Raw genomic sequence first — 18402 nt, forward strand, 5'->3', positions numbered from 1 at the left:
CACGCGCCACCATGCCTAGCTAATTTTTGTATTTTTAGTAGAGACGGGGTTTCACCATGTTGGCCAGGATGGTCTCCATCTCTTGACCTCATGATCCGCCCGCCTTGGCATCCCAAAAGTGCTGGGATTACAGGCATGAGCCACCATGCCCAAACATCTGGTCCATTCTTAAAGACAAAGTCGCAACCCAGAAACTGCAATTTTCCAGAAATGCAGGAGCTTTTAAAGCATTCGTTTGCACACTTGCTAAGACACCAGGTCCTGTTCAGAGAGCCTTATCTTACCCTTGCTATCTTCCTGTGAGACAGGTACTACACTACAGTGCTACAACACTACAGTGACTGCTGTGTTCCAGAGGCTCATCCAAGGCCACAAAGCCAGTTATTTGAATCCAGGTCTGACTCAGAAGCGCATACGCTCCTCATTGGGCCAACCCACCGACACCATGGAATGATTTCCCTCTACCCAGCAACTCTGCAAAACAGCTGACACTGTCACAAATAGTGGTGTCCAAACTCTCTTAGGCACGGCCACCTAGGGAGTTCAGGAAATGCATATTCCTGGGCCTGGCCCTAGAAGTGTTGACTTGGAACATCTCAGGTGGGACCCTGGAATCTGCATTTTCTCAATCCCCTCCCAGATGCTGCTGATGTGTGTGGTCTAAAGACAGCTGGTCAGGAGGCTCTTAGAGAAAGGAACATGGGTCTTTGGGCCCAGGAATCTTAGGCCCTCAGGTCAGGCACTTTTCACGGCACTATCAGGACCCAGCACGCCTGGAGAATGAAGCGTCCCCACGGCAAGCTGAATGTGCTCTTGCTAACTCTTTGGAAACTAGCCGTGACATGGGATCACATCTTAGTAAATTTCTTGACTGTCATTTTATCACCCATTGATCCCCTAAATAAGCCAGAGTTTCCTGTCCTTTCTGTTGGGGGCTCTGCCCACGTGGCTAGCAAAACAAGTTCACTCTGCAACTGTTCAGCAAACCTCACCGTGCACTCGGCCTCAGGGGACACAAAGATGAATGAAGGACCTGCTCCTTCCCCTAGACCCTAGACTCTCAGGACGCCCACAATGGCTCACACTCTGCTCCTAAAAAGCCCACAGTCAACTCAAGTTCTACAGCCCCACAAACCAACCTGCTGTGCCCACGAAGGCACAGAATCACTTTCTGTTAGGCTCAGCAAGTTTCCGCAGCTTGGGCTGCCAGGCTGAGGAACTTCTGAAATGGGGATGAGGCTGTTCTGGGGTCCCCCCTCCAGGACTCTCCTCCTCCTTCTCTGGGGCTTCACCTGGCATCTCACCCTCTGCCAAGGGGTGGTAGGGAGTCGGCCCATCATCTGCTGAAAACTGTGGGCCGTGGAGCTGGCTGGACCCAGGAGGGGTCAGCCGTGTCTCTTCCCCTCCCCCGAGGCACAAACAAGGAACTCAAAAATGGTTTGATATTTTAACAAACGTTCCTTTATTAGGTTACTGACTATTACCAACCATCATAAAATAGAATGGGAGTTTCAAAACTGTACAAGCCACAAGGCTCTGGGCTGGTAGGAAAGAAGGGTGGGGTCGAGGGTCCCAGGGCGTCAGGGGGTGGGAGATGCAGAGAGAGCTAGAGGGTCACCCAGCATCCGTGGGGACGGCTGAGTCAAGGCCATAAGCTGGTATCTGTACAAGGGAAACATTCACCAGAATGTGACCCACCTGAAACAGGAGGGAGGAAAATCTTTGAAAGTCTTACAGATAAGGTCCCCTGCCCTGGAAAAAAAAAACAAAAACCTCAAAATAATAAGGGGGTAATGTACATTTCTCACCCAGTCTTGGCACCAATTTTGTGCTTTAAAAAATATACTCCACTGGAAGATTTACTTAAAAAAAGGTACTCTACAGCAGCTGTTTAAAACATAATTCTTACAGACAAATATATATATATGTATGTATATATATTAAACATTTTAAACAAATAAAGTCATCTATTGTACCTGTGCAGAAATGAACTAAAGTTAGACTCTTAAGAGAGTTAACTTCAAGCTCAAAGAAATGGCAAAGGCGGTGGCAGGTGCTGGGGTATGCAACGTGGAGGGGTTGCCAGGGACAGAGCACCCCTCTCTTGCCGGCAGCCGAGCCACCCCTCTTGAGGCTCTGAGAGGGGTTGGGATCAACTGGGGCTGTTTCCCTGGGCCCGGAGCCCCAGCTGGGGTGCTGAGCAGAGACCTGCGCTGGCTTCTGTGAGGCTTGACTCTGCCCCTAGCTTCTCAGGGAATGGAGACCCACTCGCCCTCCCTTCTTAGTTCCGGGGGTCCTCTGGCACACCCAGAGCTTCTGAGGATGTACTTGGGAAAACTCAGCTAGAAAAGCAAAAGCAAAATCAAACTCACACCAAAAGACCCACAGAAGACTAAAGAAATGCAACCATGTGCAAGGATGCCTGAGCCCAAGAGTTAACTGGCTACCTGGAGACCCAGGGGAATTGCTGCAGCCCTTCCAGATGGGCCCACGAAGACACCCAGACTGCATGTGAGGCTCTTCCTCCCTGAAGGGCCTGCTAGGGAACTTGGAGCAGAGCTCTCTGGAAACTGCAGGGCAAGGGACCCAAAGACACACTTGTGCCTGGGCACGTGTGCACATGTGCCCAGGGAGGGCGGGCAAGGCATACACATCCCAGGGAGGGCACAGGTGGGAGGAAAGTAACAGAACAGCCAGAGAGAGGGGACTGAAACAAGGTTTCCTTTCTAGATGGAATAAATAAATGGCTTTTGTTATTGTTAAAAGAATAAATACAGGGTATGGGGCACCAACAGCTGGGAGGGATGCTGGGTGCTTATTTGCCTGTGGACGGTCCTTGGTTTCTGCTTTGGGGTCCATGGTGAGTTTCTGACGTCCTGAGCTTTATCTGTCATGGCATGGCCCTACTGGGCTGGGCACCCATGGCGGGGCACCAGCCCTTGTCTAAGCACCTCTTAGTACCCCTGGTATCTGCTCTCAGAGCTGTGGCACCACCTGCCACCCCCACCACCCTGGGACCCCAGGTGGCTGCAGCCTTCTCCCAGAGATGTGGGGAGCACCCGTCCCACCCCGAGAGCAGATTGGAGCTCAACGTAGGGCTTTCGTAGAAGTTTATTCTCTGTGTCTTTTCTCAAAGAGGGGTTGTATATGGACGGCATGCAGGGACGCTGCCTTCTGCTGATGTCGGGAAGGGGGAAAGAGGAGCCTGTGTTGGAATCGGTCCTTGTCCCATGGAGGCAGCCACGGAGGATGAGGGAAGACCAGGGACCTCTGTCCATGGCTGTGGATGCCGGTCCAAGGCGCAGGGTATGGCGGCCCCAGCAGCGGGTGGCTCAGTGAGGTGGCACCAGGTGGCTGTCGTGCTGGCGGTCCGATGGCGAACATCACTGGTAGAGGAGGTAGGCCTTGAGGGAAGCCGGCAGCGGCAGCGTGTGGATCTCCCCCAGGCGCTCCTTCCCCAGGGCCAGGCGCACCGAGCGGCGGCACAAATCCATGAGCGGCAGCGGCTCGGCTAGGGAGACAGAGAAACTGCAGGTCAGCGCAGCTTGGGCGGGCGTTCAGCAAACAGCGCTAACCACGGCAGCAATATTATCACTGATTAGTATTCATTCAAATCAGTAAAGAAACAATTAAAAATGCAGTGCTTTGATTTTCATTTTAAATTTAGCATGTGAATAGCTACCAACAGGAGCCCACCCTGGGCTGGGCACCTGGGCAAGCCCTCTGCTAACACTCATTGAATCCTCCCAGTGGTTTCTTATGAATGGCTTAATAGTCACAGACACCATTACCTTCATCCCCATTTTGCAGATGAGGAAACTGAGGGACAGAGTCTAAATGACTTGCCAGGGGTCGCCCTGCTGGCAGGAGATGGAGCTAGGTGTCGAACCCAGGCCATCCCTGCTCTTCCCCACTGGTGACTCTGCCTGTCCAGGCCAGCAGCCGCCGTTGGAGCCTGTGGGTCGCAGCACATGGAAGCCAGCTCTTCCCGGCACGCAGCCCCAGCACTGGACCCCACGCAGGCTTCAGGAAGGGAATCATTTTCTGTTACCAGCTGCTCTCAGATACCGTTCTCACCTCTATTTTAAAGCTGAAGGCCAGCTGGGCATGGTAGCTCATGCCTGCAATCCCAGCACTTTGGGAGGCCGAGGTGGGTGGATCACTTGAGGCCAGGAGTTCGAGACCAGCCTGGCCAATATGGTGAAGCCCCGTCTCTACTGAAAATACAAAAATTAGCTGGGCGTGGTGGTATGCACCTGTAACCCCAGCTACTCAGGAGGCTGAGACAGGAGAATCGCTTGAACCTGGAGGCGGAGGTTGCAGTGGGCTGAGATCGCACCACTGCACTCTAAACTGGGTGACAGAGCGAGACTCTGTCCAAAAAAAGAAAAAAGAACTGAGGACACACAGGCACAGAGAGGACACCCAGTGTGCCAAGGGTTAAGAGCTGGGATCTGAATCCAGGCAGCCTGGGCCCAGTGTCCATGCCCTTAGCCACTAACCGTGCTGCAAATGAAGACATGGCAAACCCTGTGTTGAATCACACGTGACAGGCCTGGCTGGCCCCATGGACTGAAGGCGTCATTTCTGTGCCACACGGAGCCAGAGAAACCCCGGGTGTCTGTGTTTCTGTCTGACAGTGAGGCTGAGGGTCCAGGCCAAGCTCAGGCCTCAGGAAACTGGAAATGCCAGCCCAGCTTCAGCTGATCCCCCAGAGCTGCCTCGGCCTTCTCCCCACAACTGCCCCAGGCACATGGGGCCCTCTCACAGCCAGGGGAACTTGGGCAGAGCTGCCTCAAGCCCCAGGGTTACAGAGCGCTTGCAGCTGCAGCCTCCTGGGCACCTCCGTCCTGCGTTCCCAGAGCGCCCAGCCTTGCCTTCCTACAAAGGAGGCTGTGTTCATTCAGCTGCACCTCAGATGAGCCGGCAGCTTCAGATCTCGGGAGTCTGAAACTCATGCCTTCCAAGGTTCCTGAGCTTGGAAGCCTGCGTGGCCCTGCTCACCGGCTTCGCCATGGCAGACTCCTCTCTGCTCTCTTTCCTGAAACCAGGTACGAGTAAGCACACCTGGACCTTCAAGGGACCGCCCATGCTGTTCTGCAGATGGAAAGCCCTGAAACCAACAGATCTGAGGCTTCATCCAGGGTCTCCCCTTGACTTTGAGACTCCTTTGTGAGCAAAATAAAGTCAGCCCCCAAAACTAAAAGAACCCACAAAACTCCATCCTACCAGTAAAAAGTGGATTAAAGTTCTTCAGTATTCACCAATGTGTCTCAAAAATATGAAAATCAATTACTGAAGACCAAACACTATGGGTGGGGCATGGCAGAATGGAGAGAGGCTGCTTATGGGCACAGGCTTTCTTTTTGGGGTGATGAAAATGTTCTAAAATTGTTTCCCAGGTCTCACCACACGAGAGGCCACTGAACTGGATACTTTAATGGGTGAATTGTACGGTATGTGATTTATAGCTCAGTAAAGCTGTTACAAAATAAAAGAATGAAGCTTAGGCTTGATAATGCATTTACTAAACCCCAAGCTTTAAAAGAAGAGGGACCAGGTCAGGCACAGTGGCTCAGACCTGTAATCCCAGCACTTTGGGAGGTGAAGGACGGAAGACTGCTTGAGCCCAGGAGTTTGAGACCAGCCTGAACAACATAGGGAGACCTCATCGCTACAGAAAATAAAAATGAGCCAGGACTTGGGAGACTGAGGCGAGAGGATCAGTTGAGCCCAGAAGGTCAAGGCTGCAGTAAGCTGTGATCGCGCCACTATATTCCAGCCTGGGCAACAGAGACCTTGTCTCAAAAATGAAAAGAGGCCAGGTGTGGTTGCTCACGCCTGTAATCCCAGCACTTTGGGAGGCCAAGGTGAGCGGATTACCTGAGGTCAGGAGTTTGAGACCAGCCTGGCCAACATAGTGAAACCTCGTCTCCACTAAAATTAGTATACAAAAATGAGCAAGGCATGGTGGCCTGGGCCTGTAATCCCAGCTACTCGGGAGGCTGAGGCAGGAGAATCGCTTGAACCTGGGAGGTGGAGGTTGCAGTGACCCGAGATCACACCACTGCACTCCAGTCTGGGTGACAGAGCAAGACTCCGTCTCAGAAAAACCAACACCACCACCACCACCACCACCAACAACAACAACAAAAACCCAAACTGAAAAAATAAACAAACAAAAGAAGAGGGACCACTGCTCTTCATCCTCCATGGACGGTCACAGCCACAGCTGCTGACAAGGAACTGAAACGTTCAGTGTTTTTAATGGAGAATTTTGAAAGGGGCCTTTCGTGGCCAGCTTAGGATGATTAAGAGGAGCTCTGCTTGGAGATGAAAGGAGGAACGAAATAACCTCAGGTCCTTTAAGGTCCAGGAGCCCACAGATCCCTCGTGGATGGGGCGGGACTGGGTTCCCCCACCCAGCAGTTCACAGGGTTGGGTTTCTCTCGGGTGAAGCACCAGCCTGGTAACTCCAGACCCTGACCTGGAGCAGATCCCTCTGTCTGCCTGGACTTGTTTCCTCATCTGTAAGACACGGAATCCAGACCAGATTCTCCCCAAAGCCCCATGCAGCCAAGATTCTGAAGGCCAGAAGTGCTTATCGCAGCCCTTGGCCTGGCCTGGCTTGGCGGTCAGGAGTGCGTCTTCCCACAGAGAAGTGGGGAATTTGGAGGTGTGTTCTCTTCTCTGCTTGGGAGCACGCCTGCATCTGGCCTTCATCGGGGCCAAGGGGCCTGGGCTGCCCTGAGCTCCCTCCCAGGAGGATGTGGCTCACCCCCACTGGAAGGTGGAGGGGTTCTCCGTGGTGGCTGGAAGGCACCTGAGAAAGCTTCAAGAGTCACTGAATGTGGCCCAAGAGCTCTGCCAGGCTGCAGCAGCGAGGGCTGAAAGCGAGTTCTGTCGCTACCCTCTTGGTGTAATGGGTTTCAAATCAACCTATTTAAATGAATGAGCACCTAAGCTTCCCGGGGATGGGCATAGCAGCCAGAGGCCCCAGGCCACAGGACAGGTGCCCACCCCCTCGGTGTTTCTAGGACTGGTGCGGTGGCTCATGCCTGTAATCCCAGCACTTTGGGAGGCCGAGGTGGGCAATCACCTAAGGTCAGGAGTTTGAGACCAGCCTGGCCAACGTGGCAAAACCTCATCTCTACTAAAAATACAAAAATTAGCCGGGTATGGTGGTACAAGGCTGTAGTCCCAGCTACTTGGGAGTTTGAGGTAGGAGGATTGCTTGAACCTGGGAGGCGCAGGTTGCAGTGAGCTGAGATCGCGCCACTGCACTACAGCCTGGGCGACAGAATGAGACTCCGTCTCCAAAAAAAGAAAAGAAAAAAAAAAGTTTCTAAACTGCAGAGGCCCCTGAGCCCCCAGCTCCATCCAGCACCTTGAGTGGCTGACACTGCAGCCCCAGCCCCAGTCATGGCTTGTGGGGTACCAGTCGTGTGCCTGGTGGGGACTGTGACCCCAACCTACAGATGGGGAAATGGGCTTGGAGAGGTGAGAGTTAGGGGTCCAAGGTCTGAGAGCCATGGACTCCAAAGGGATGAGGCCCTCCAGCTGGCGCAATCCATCCCCTGTGAATGCAGCTGTGTGGGGTGGAGGACTTGCCACAGCCTGGCCATCTCTGGATCCTACTGAATAAACCAGTTAGGGACGGGTCATGGGATCCACCAAGATGGGCTACAGAAGCGACAGTGAATGGCTGCAGTGATGCGTTATGAGCTGAAAATAGGACCAGAGTCACCCAGGCATCCTGTGAATGGGTCTGTTCTCTGGGGCCTCAAGTACATAAACAGGTCACGCCTCCTTGATCTTGCAGGAGGAAACTGATGGCGCATGGGGCCCGGCCTGACTGCTTTCCAAAGGCTGGGCAGAGACCAAGAATGCATGGCCACAGAAACAGACGTGGGCTTTGCGCCGTGAAAAAATGCCCAGCCCCCGTTCCAGCTGGTCACTACCAGGACCAGGGAGTTCTCCCCAACCTCCACACTCTTGACTGGGGGCTGCCAGCTTTGCACCCAGCTCCAGCCACAAACCCAGGTGCCTGCTGAAATCCACCGAGGGGGTGGGCACCTGTCCTGTGGCCTGGGGCCTCTGGCTGCTATGCCCATCCCCGGGAAGCTTAGGCGCTCATTCATTTAAATAGTTTCTTTGAATGAGAGAGTGCAATGCTGAATGAGCAGCAAAGAAATCAGGAAGTCAATCAGGAGCTATTTCTGGGAGCAGAAGGCTGAGGAACTGGAAGAGACGGTGCACCAGCTTCCACATTTCTGTGAGAAACGGCTACCTGGTGGCCAACGTGAACATGCACAGCCCCAGAGCCCACGACTGTCTCGCCGTTCCCTGAGAGATTTCAACCCAATTCAAGCATCAAGAGTGTGGCGCTGTGCCCAGTTCATGGGCTGAATGAATGCGCTGCGGAACGGTGAGGTCAAAGAAAAACGTTCCGTATCAGAGAATGCCCCGGCTTCTGCACTGTCCTCACTGACAGCTGTCATGGCTCCTGTGGCTGGCCCTGCAAGCAGCTTGTGGGGACCATGCTCCAGGACATGGATCCTAGAATGTCACGGGTGGGGCGGCCGTCATAGATTGTGTGTGTATTTTCCTCTACACTAAGCAGTTCTTATGAAAGAGCACAGCCAAACACAACGTGGAGCCTTTGTCCTTGTCAACTGGGGAAGGACGCCTGAGATCCATCTAGGTGATCAGACACCCTCGGTCCCCTATCCCCCCTGACCTCTGATAGCCTGTGGTCCTCATATGACCAGACCTTCTGGAGGCCGTGGGGAATAGGGTCTGGAACGACCCCTCCCCAACATGGAAGGAAGGAAGGGAGGGAGGGCAGGCGCGCAGGCCGGCAGGCCAGCCAGCCCTGGTGGCGGGGGTATCAGTCTCCTGAGGAGTAGCTCCCCGCAGAGCCCGGCTGGAGTGGAGGGCAGGAAGGAGGCACCCGGGAGGAGGCGCTGATCTTGAGGAGACGAGCTGACCTTCCCTGAACCTTCAACCACGACAAACCACAGCAAACCCATGTGGGAGCCATTAAAGAAAATTCGAAAATGCGGAACTGCACGGAAGATGCCTCCTCAGTGGGAGTCTTCAAAGCAGTGCGGGTGGAGCCAGAGAACCCGCGAGGTCAGGGGCTCTCCCTGGACTGCCTGCCAGCCTGCTGCTTGCAAACAGGCCTTTCCACATCTCCAGGGAGGGTGGCGGGCAGGCCTGGGGACAGGCCAGGCCCTGTGTCTCCCCACTTAGCAATGGCCATCTCCACTCCTGCCCCCCAGGAAAGAGAAGGAGGATGACACAGCAGCCTCTCTGGCTGCATCCTCAGCACAAGGCCTTGTGCCTCAAGCCTTGAGGAGGAATCAGAGCATGGGGCCTGTGGCCCCAGCTGGCTGGGCAGTGGGGAGACCGCATGGGGAAACGTCAAGAACTCAGTGCCCCTGCTTCTGCCCGGCCATGGCCTCAGTGTGGAAGCAGGGACTCTGCTGTGGGGGGCGGGGTCTGCCTGGCATGCAGGAAAGAGGCCATAGGGGGCAGTGGGCTGGGAGATCCCCGGGCAGGCACACACGCAGGGTAACTGCCTGAGCGGCCCTGCAAACAGCTGCCCCTCGCTAACATCGAACCCAGGTGTGGCAGGGACACTGATGACTCTCCACATGTCCCAGGGAGTTGGAACTACCTCCACTTCCAAGACAGAGACAGCAAAGCCCCAGACCTCGCCCAGGGTGGCAGCTCTGAAGCCGCCTATATGCAGACAACTCCCCCACTGACCGCTTTCCAAGACTGGGCTCGCAGGGCCCCCTCGATGTGTCGAAGAAGCGTCTCAAATGTAACATCTCCTCCTCCTTCGGGCCTTCCCATCTCGGGTCAGCAGCCCCCACCTTCCAACTGCTCAACCCAAACACCTCGAGTCACCTTGGTGCTTCCCTTTCTCATCACATCAAGTCCATGGATGAGCCCATTCCAAAGAGTCCCGGAACTGGGCGGCCCTGCCCCACCTCCGTGGCTTCCATCCTGGACCAAGCACCCATCACCTCTTACCAGGACAAGCCTGGCTCCTCCCTGGCCTGGCCTCTCAGAGGCCACTCTTGCCCCTGCCGTCCATTTCTATAAAGCAGCCAGAATGATACTTTTTTTCTTTTTTTCCCCAGAGATGGGGTCTTGCTCTGTTGCCCAGGCTGGAGTGCAGTGGTGCAATCTTGGCTCACTGCAACCTCCACCTCCTGGGTTCAAGCAATTCTCCTGCCTCAGCCTCCCGAGTAGCTGGGATTACAGGCATCCACTACCACACCCGGCTAATTTTTGCATTTTTAGTAGAAACGGGGTTTCACCATGTTGGCAGGCTGCTCTCAAACTACTGACCTCGTGATCCACCTGCCTCAGCCTCCCAAACTGCTGGGATTACAGGTGTGAACCACCAGGCCCAGCCGCAGAAAGACACTTCTAAAACACAAGATGCTGCCTCAATAAGCGCCCGGAGGTGTCGGGTTAAGCGGGTTGAGGCTGGCAGCGCTAACACCCACACCTCCCCCTATCGCCATGCTGCAGCGGAGCTGTGACAGTGCCCCACCCTCCAATGTTTTGCTCAGTGTCCCAAGAACGACCACATCTATTTTCCAATCTGGAGCCTCTAAAGTCAACTGACCACGTGGCCCAGGGCCCGTTCATGTCTGAGCAGGACTTGCCGGGCATCTGATTCTGGTGGAGAGGAAAAAACATCCTCGTCATTGACTAATAGTGCTCTGCTGTGATGCTCGGAGTGGCCATCCAGATTCCAGTTCACAGATGCGGTTCCCAAATACTGATTCCCAATCTTGTATCTCCCGCTCACCCAACACCTTTAGGATTTTCCAAACAAGGAAACTTATGAACGCATCCAACCTTCCGTCTCACGCAGAGCTAACTGAGCAGGAAATCACCTATTCACAGGACACGTGTCTGCACCTCCAGGAGTGGGTGGGCGGAACTCTCTGTTCAAATAGGCTCCAGTGCCCTCCCGGCCACTCCGGAGGTCTGTGTACTGTATTGGAGCTGGGATATATAACCATGAAGCTGTGCAAACCCAGAGCTCATGACAGTATTGGGGGCATTTCCTGAAAGACACAGGGCTGGAAATCTTCATGGATCCCCCACGGTCTCAGTGGCCAGGCAACAAGAGCAGGCCTGGCAGTCTCCTCATCTGTCTGTCTGCAAAGAATGAACATTAACCTCCCTGGCTCCGTGACCACCCCTTGGCTGGGAGGAGGGAGGCAGGGCTGAGGGCCAGGGCTCCTCAAGATCCTAGGTCCTGGGCAGGGCTCCCAATCCACACCCATCCCAGCTTGAGGCAAACTGGCTGTGGATGTGGTGCCACTCATTTCTGACACCTGGGGAGACAAACACAGACCTCACTCTGCTGGTTCCCTCATTCAGTTCCGAGGTGACTACTTCCCCAGGGAGGTTACCTGCTGGCTGCAGACCCGGCCACCCACCTCTTCCAGGAGTCCCATGACCTAGGGGCACCAGGCTGCATGGACGAGGACCAAGCAGCCCTGGGAGCCTGCACCACAGACGTCGTGTGTGGCTGTCAACTCGCTGCCATCACAATCAAAGTCACAGCAGAGGACCAAGAAAAAGAGAGGTGGGGAGGCTTCCAAAGAGAAATATGTAAGCATTTGCACATGCCTGACCACCCCAACACTTTCCCCAGTATCTTTCAAAGGTTGAGGTGGGGGAGGAGGAACAGGAGGAGGACCTCCTTCTCCAGGAGAAACTGCAGGCTTGGAGACTTGAACACAGAGTCAGCATCTGTATTCCTGACCTCTGGTGGGGGGCCTCACCCCCCTCTGCCTCTTGCCTGGCCTGCAGGGTGGGGTTAGAACTCAGGGTGCTGAGCCAAAACTGCCCTTTAAGGACAGTCAGCCCATGGGCAGATGGAGTTTTCCAGCCCCCTTGCTTCCCGATGTGGGACTTGCAGGCGGTAGAAGGGACTCATGCAGGCAAGGAGCTCTGAGAGAGGGCCATGCATGGGGTGAGCTGTTCTGCAATGCCAGGCCCTCCTGCTACCACGGGCTCCCAGCTGGGCAGCCATGGAGCCTCCATTCCCACACCAGCACAGTGTTCCTGCACATGGGCTGCATTTACACAGTCTGAGAAAGTCCACTCCCCTTCCCAAAGGGACAGGTGGAGTTCGCTGTTGACTCAGCCTGTTTCTGATCTGCGTGCTCCTCCCCAAATTCATGACTGAACAAGTCCCTCGGGACTGTATCTCAAAGGAGCCCACTCAGAAGCCTCCAGCAGGCTTCTGAGAGACTCTAAGCCTGTGTAATGAGTGCGAGAGGTCACTAGCGTTCATTTACCGGAGAGGCCCTAGTATCCCCAAGGTTACCAACCCCAGCTTGATAATATGCTGGCAACTGGGCTAGAATTTGGTCAACTGAGGATCAAACCTGGAGGCAGGTCACCCAGAGAAACAAAGACCACCTACTCATTAATTCATCCATCTATCCATTTATCCATCAATTCATTAGTCTATCTGCTTTCCATCCACTCATCCATCCGTTCACTCATCCATCCGTCCATCCACCCACCCATCCACCTGTTCATTTATTTATCCATCCATCTATCCATCCACTCATTCATCCATCCATCCATCACTCATCCACCCATCTGTTCACTCATCCATCCACCCACTCATCTATCCATCCATCCACCCACTCATCCACGCATTCATTTATCCATCCATCCATCCAACCATCCATCCATCCATCCATCCATCCATCCATCCATCCACCCACCCACTCATCCACCCATTCATTTATCCATCCATCCATCCAACCAACCATCCATCCATCCATCCATCCATCCACCCACTCATCCATCCACCCACTCATCCATCCATCCATCCACCCACTTATCCACCCATTCATTTATCCATCCATCCATCCATCCAACCAACCATCCATCCATCCATCCACTCATCCATCCACCCACTCATCCATCTGTTCATTTATCCATCCATCTATCCATCCATCCACCCACCCACCCACCCATCCATCTGTTCATTTATCCATCCATCCATCCATCCATCCACTCATCCATCCATCCATCCACCACTCATCCATCCATCTGTTCACTCATCCATCCACCCACTCATCCACCCATTCATTTATCCATCCATCCACTCATCCATCCACCCACTTATCCATCCATCCATCCACCCACTCATCCATCTGTTCATTTATCCATCCATCCCCCCACCCACCCACCCATCCATCTATTCATTTATCCATCCACTCATTCATCCATCCACTTTTTCATCCACTCATCCATCCATCAATCTAAACACTCATCCACCCACCTACCTACCCATCCACCCATCCGTCCATCCTTTTGTTCAACCACTTATCTATCAATCCAAACATTAATCTATTAATCTATCAATTCATTATCCACTCATCCATCCATTATTCACTCATCTATCCATCCATTCATCATCCATCCATCCAACCAATCATTCATCCACCTATTCATTCATCATCCATCATCCATCCATCTGTCCATTCATTCATGAGGCACCGTTAGGTAATCTAGCAGACTCTGGGTAGAATTCCTCACTTAACCAGATGCAAAAGTTGCCTCTGAGGGTCTGAATACACTGGAATATCAACTTTAAAACACCTTAGTTCCAATGACTGTATCAACTTTTGGCCTAAGCCCAGCCAGGACCATGGGGACAGAGAGAGGGCATTGCCTCTGACAGCAGAGGGGACACTTACGATCGAGTCCGTTCAAGTAGCGCATTCGGATCTCACAGTGGCCCCAGACGGCACTCACTACAGGATACAGTTTTTTGCCCTTGAGTCCCCGAAAAGCCACTCCCATGTACTGTCCATCCACAATGAAGCTCAGCGTCCCATCGTCCATGTCCAGGGCTACCAGGAAGGAGTCAGGGACAATGAATGTCTCATCTGGTTCCAGAAAGGCTGGGTATGTTTTGCTTGGCTGGTTCTTGCCATCATGGTAGAGCCGGTTGCGCCCCAAATCCCAGCCCCAGGACTCGTGATTATTCCCCACGAGGGTAGTGTACCCGACCGAGTGCAGGGGGGCGTCTGCCGTCGCCACCCCCACCACGGCGTGTGTGCCCCGCTGTCTCATAGCCCATGTGATCTGCCACACGTGCAGCCCACGGGTATACCCGACTTTGCCCCTGATAGCGTCTGTGCTCTGGGCCACCGGATGCCGGTGAAAGATGAGTTTGTCGTCTTCCTTCACGAAGACGTTGAGCGACCGGTCGTTGTTGTTCCACGAATGCAGCAGCTGGACGTCGTAGGACACAGGGGGCATGTCCAGTAGCAGATCCAGCCGGGTGGGCTTGCAGTAATCCAGACCCTGGAGCTCCTGCTTCAGGGGCCGGTACGTGGGGTCCCTCATGTCCACAGTCTTGATCCCTCCAGTGACCTTCTGACCCATGTTCGCCCTGGTTTCACCTTCTCACCGACTCCCAAGGCAAACTCATCAATCTCGTGGTCTCGTCTCCAGTATTCTGATCGGGGCCAGACAGAATTCCTAAGGCGGGCTGCCAGGAGACCTCTGCAAGCTGCACAGCGTTCAGTATTGCCTAATGGACGGAAAGACAAACAACCGGTGAGCGGGGCTGCGGGATGAAGGGGAAAGTTAACCCGGAGGTCGAGGCGACCACATCAGCACGTCCCGGCAGCCTGCACCTGGGCTCCGTCACGCCTGACATGGACAGGCTGGAGTCTTGGCGTGGAATGAAATCCCCCGTTCCCTGGCTAGTTTGTCACAAAGGAAAGGGGCTGTCCATCCACCCGGCAGACTGCACGGAGAGGTGGGCTTGGGGGCTGCGCGTCACCCTCATCTGTGTTGGGTGCAGGCATACGGCTGATGCCCACCAAATACCTCATCAGGGTTCCACAGGACGGCAGGCCATGGTGTCACAGAACCAGGACTCAGCCACGACAGTGGGCATCTGCTTGGTCAAAACAGAGGGAGGTGGTTGGCCCTTGCCTTGCTGTTCAGAGGGGAAGTGGAGCCCCAGGTAGCAGCAGAGGCTGTGAGGATGCCAATCCCAGCTCCTCCTCCCCGTCTCTGTCTCTGTGACAGCCACCTCCAGCAGACGCACCACCAATTCACTCCAGAGAAGGGCTCTCTGGTGCAGTCGGACGGTTCAACTCAGGCGTCTGTGTACGCTTGGCGGGGAGGGCCCCAGGAGCCTCCTCCGCCAGCAACATTCTTCTCAAGGGCAGGCCTCGATTCAGACAGCATGGGGGGCTCATCCCCCGACCCCCAGGAGTTCTTAGATGACTGACCACCTCTTTTTCCTGCCCACACCCTTCAACTAGAAGCCAGGGTTTCGCCCTCTGGGTCTCAACAGCACGTCTAGGGAGGAGAGTCCAACACTAAGATGCCTCATTCCTCTCTGGCCTCACCATTCCCTGGGTCCTTCAGGAGGGAGAACAGGGACTCCAGGATGGGGGAGAGATCTCACTGCATCATCTACCCCATCCTCTCCACTGGCAGCCCAGGAAGAATTCTTTTTTTTTTTTGAGACAGAGTCTTGCTCTGTCACGCAGGCTGGAATGCAGTGGTGTGATCTCGGCTCACTGCAACCTCCACCTCCTGAGTTCAAGTGATTCTCCTGCCTCAGCCTCCGGAGTAGCTACGATTACAGGCACCCACCACCATGCCTGGCTAATTTTTGTACTTTTACTAGAGACGGGGTTTCACCATGTTGGCCAGGCTGGTCTTGAACTCCCTGACTTCAAGTGATCCACCTGGCCTGGCCTCCCAAAGTGCTGGTCAGGAAGAGTTCTATCCAAGGAGGAGAAGGCAGCAGAAGATTTGAGCCTCGTTCAAGAGAGAAGTTTCTTTCTGCCATCAAGAACCTCCTTGGTCTCTGGAAGGGACCAGAGAGGCCAGGGAGAGCAGCCTGGTTTGGGGTCAGGCTCCTAGGATCAACCAGGCCAGAGGCAAGGCAGGCTCCTGGCTGAAAATGGTACTAAAGGAGCCTGTGGGGGTGCCTGGGCGGTAGGCCATCGGAGCCTTGGCTGCCGGGAGAGAGTCATGCTGGGTCGCTTGTTACTAGGGTGCCCAAGTAAAGGAGACAAAGAGAATCCAAAGGAACCCGGAGTGGGGGAGGCCGTGGGCTCCCAGACACAGGGAAATCCAGGAATCTCAGAGGGCTGGCCTCCCCATTCAGTGTGGGGCCAGCCAGGCCAGGCTCTGCAGTGGGGCTGGCCTCCAGCTCCCTCTTAGCTGGGAAGAGGCCCCATGAGACCCTGTCCCCGGGGCAGCGAGGCCTCCAGGAAGTTTGGTCCTGGCAGAAACTTCCCATGTGGGAACCCTTGGTGCCCAACCCCCTTATCTCAGGGGCCAGGTCATGCTTCTCGCCCTCCCCTTTCTGATGTGAGACAGAGGGTTCTTTTTTTTTTTTTTTTTTTTGAGATGGAGTTTTGCTCTTGTTGCCCAGGCTGGAGTGCAATGGCGCGATCTCATCTCACTGCAGCCTCCGCTTCCTGGGTTCAAGCGATTCTCCTGCCTCTGCCTCCCAAGTAGCTGGGATCACAGGCGCCCCCACCGCACCCAGCTAATTTTTTCTATTTAGTAGAGGCCAGGTTTCACCATGTTGTCCAGGCTGCTCTCGAACTCCTGAGCTCAGGTGATTCACCCACCTCGGCCTCCCAAAGTGCTGGGATGACAGGCGTGAGCCACCACGCCCAGCCACAGACAGAGGGTTTTGATCTCAGGGGCACGGTCATCTCTTCAGAGACAGGGTAGGACTCCTTGTGTCCAGTGTCTGCAAAACCATTAGAGCGGAGGTGTACCCTCTGCAGCCTGGAGGGCCGCCCTGGTTCCAGAAAGTTCTGTGAATACTGTGACCTCACATCCATGATCTCCCAGGAAAATCCCATTTTCAAGCTTTCAGTTCCATCTCCTCTCCTGGGAGCCACTGAAACCTCTAGGACTCCCTCTATGCTGCTGCAGAGGGGCACCCCGTGGCTTTGGGGCCTGCGCCTCAAGCTGCGGGAGCGGGAGAGAGTTAGGTCTGATGTGGCGCCAGTGTGGCCTTCCCTGAATTCCCCTCTTCCCCAACCTCCACTGGAGCATTTTCTGAGCTGTAGGAAGGCCGGGCCGAGGCGGCTCTGGAGGTCAGAGCTGCAAGGAGTGGGGGCGAAGAGGACAACCCCTATCTCTGTCTGGACACCCCCTCCAGCTTGGTGCCCAGGAACCTCTCCATATTCTCAATTCCGCAGGGTCTTGTGGGCACAGAGGTCAGCTCTCTGGGAGGACGGGGCGCGAATTACTTTCTAAGAGAGCTAGTTCATGTCGCGCTTCCCGCAGCGTAGCCCCTCCACAGCCCCCCTGCCGCTCAACTGTCGCAGCAGGGAGGACCTTTCTCCTGGGATCTCGTCTGTCATGGAAGATCCGCCCTCTCTCCACGTGTGGGAGCAGGTGGGAAGAGTGGGGAGGAGGCTGGGGGAGGGAGGGGAGGGTGGGAGAGAAAGGTGGCGGGGAGGGGTCCTCTAGCAGGTAACTGAAAATGCTAGGAGGGACCGTAACAGGGAGGTTGAGGGGGGAAGAGGCGAGGAGAGCAACACCTCAGAGGGGGAGAAAGGGTGAAGTGGGGTGAGACGGGGAAGGACGGGGAGGGAGCGGAGGGAGGGGAGGGAGCTCTCGGGCTAATAAACCCAGGCCTGAACACACAGAATGCCTGTCTCAGCGAGACCGGAGATCAGTTTTTTCTGAAATGGGCGAGATAGTAAATGCCTGGCTTTGAGGGCCAGACAGTCTCTGCTGTTGTCGCGCAAAAGCAGCCACAGACGGGACATAAATAAACGCGTGTGGCTGAGTTCCAGAAAACTTTATTTATAAGGACAGGCCGGCCTGGGGTCCGCCAGCCAGAGCTTAAGACGGGGCCCTGCGTCGACTCCACTTAAGACACAGCCCTGTGGGGCTGGGGCAGGCATTAGCCGGATGGTGGTGTGGCGGGCGGGGGGTCCCTGGAGGCTGGGCCAGCCTCATCCCAGAAACAGCCACCAGAAAAGGGTGGCTTCACCCCGACGTGGGACATCCACTGTCTGTCTGTCCAGGTCGGTTCCACAAGCTCTCCTAGTTCTGAGATGCCATCACCTCAGGTGGCCCAGCAAGTCCTCAACACCAATGCTGGGCTGAGCTCCCTAAACCTAACCCGAACCGCCACCCCTCCACCTCCACCCACCTTCCCCCTACCCCCTCACCCCGGCCCAGGCCTTGGATCACATGGCGGTGAGGGGTGGGGGTCTGTGGGAGGGAGGGCCTGGGAGGAGGGAGGCTGGGGAAAGAGGGTGGGACGTTTTCCCTGGGCAGGGCAGGCAGGTAAAGGGCCTGCAGCACTGTGGGGTGACTCCCTCACAAGGG

At 55.0% G+C, this 18402-nt stretch overlaps 1 protein-coding gene across 3 annotated transcripts in view; it reads right to left on the reverse strand.

Moving 5' to 3' along the window:
- Positions 1-1438: 1438 nt before the first annotated feature.
- SPSB1 (splA/ryanodine receptor domain and SOCS box containing 1) overlaps positions 1439-18402 on the reverse strand; it is a 76156-nt gene continuing 59192 nt past the window's right edge. For 2 of the 3 annotated variants that reach the window (XM_077997552.1, XM_077997557.1), the window contains exons 2-3: positions 13761-14602; positions 1439-3511 (exon numbers count right to left, since the gene is read on the reverse strand). In XM_077997552.1, coding sequence (XP_077853678.1) covers positions 3384-3511; positions 13761-14454 — 822 coding nt within the window. In that variant the 5' untranslated portion in view covers positions 14455-14602 and the 3' untranslated portion in view covers positions 1439-3383. 3 annotated transcript variants of the gene reach the window in all.

Source organism: Macaca mulatta, chromosome 1 (genome assembly GCF_049350105.2).
Source record: "Macaca mulatta isolate MMU2019108-1 chromosome 1, T2T-MMU8v2.0, whole genome shotgun sequence".
Classification (NCBI taxonomy): Eukaryota; Metazoa; Chordata; class Mammalia; order Primates; family Cercopithecidae; genus Macaca; species Macaca mulatta.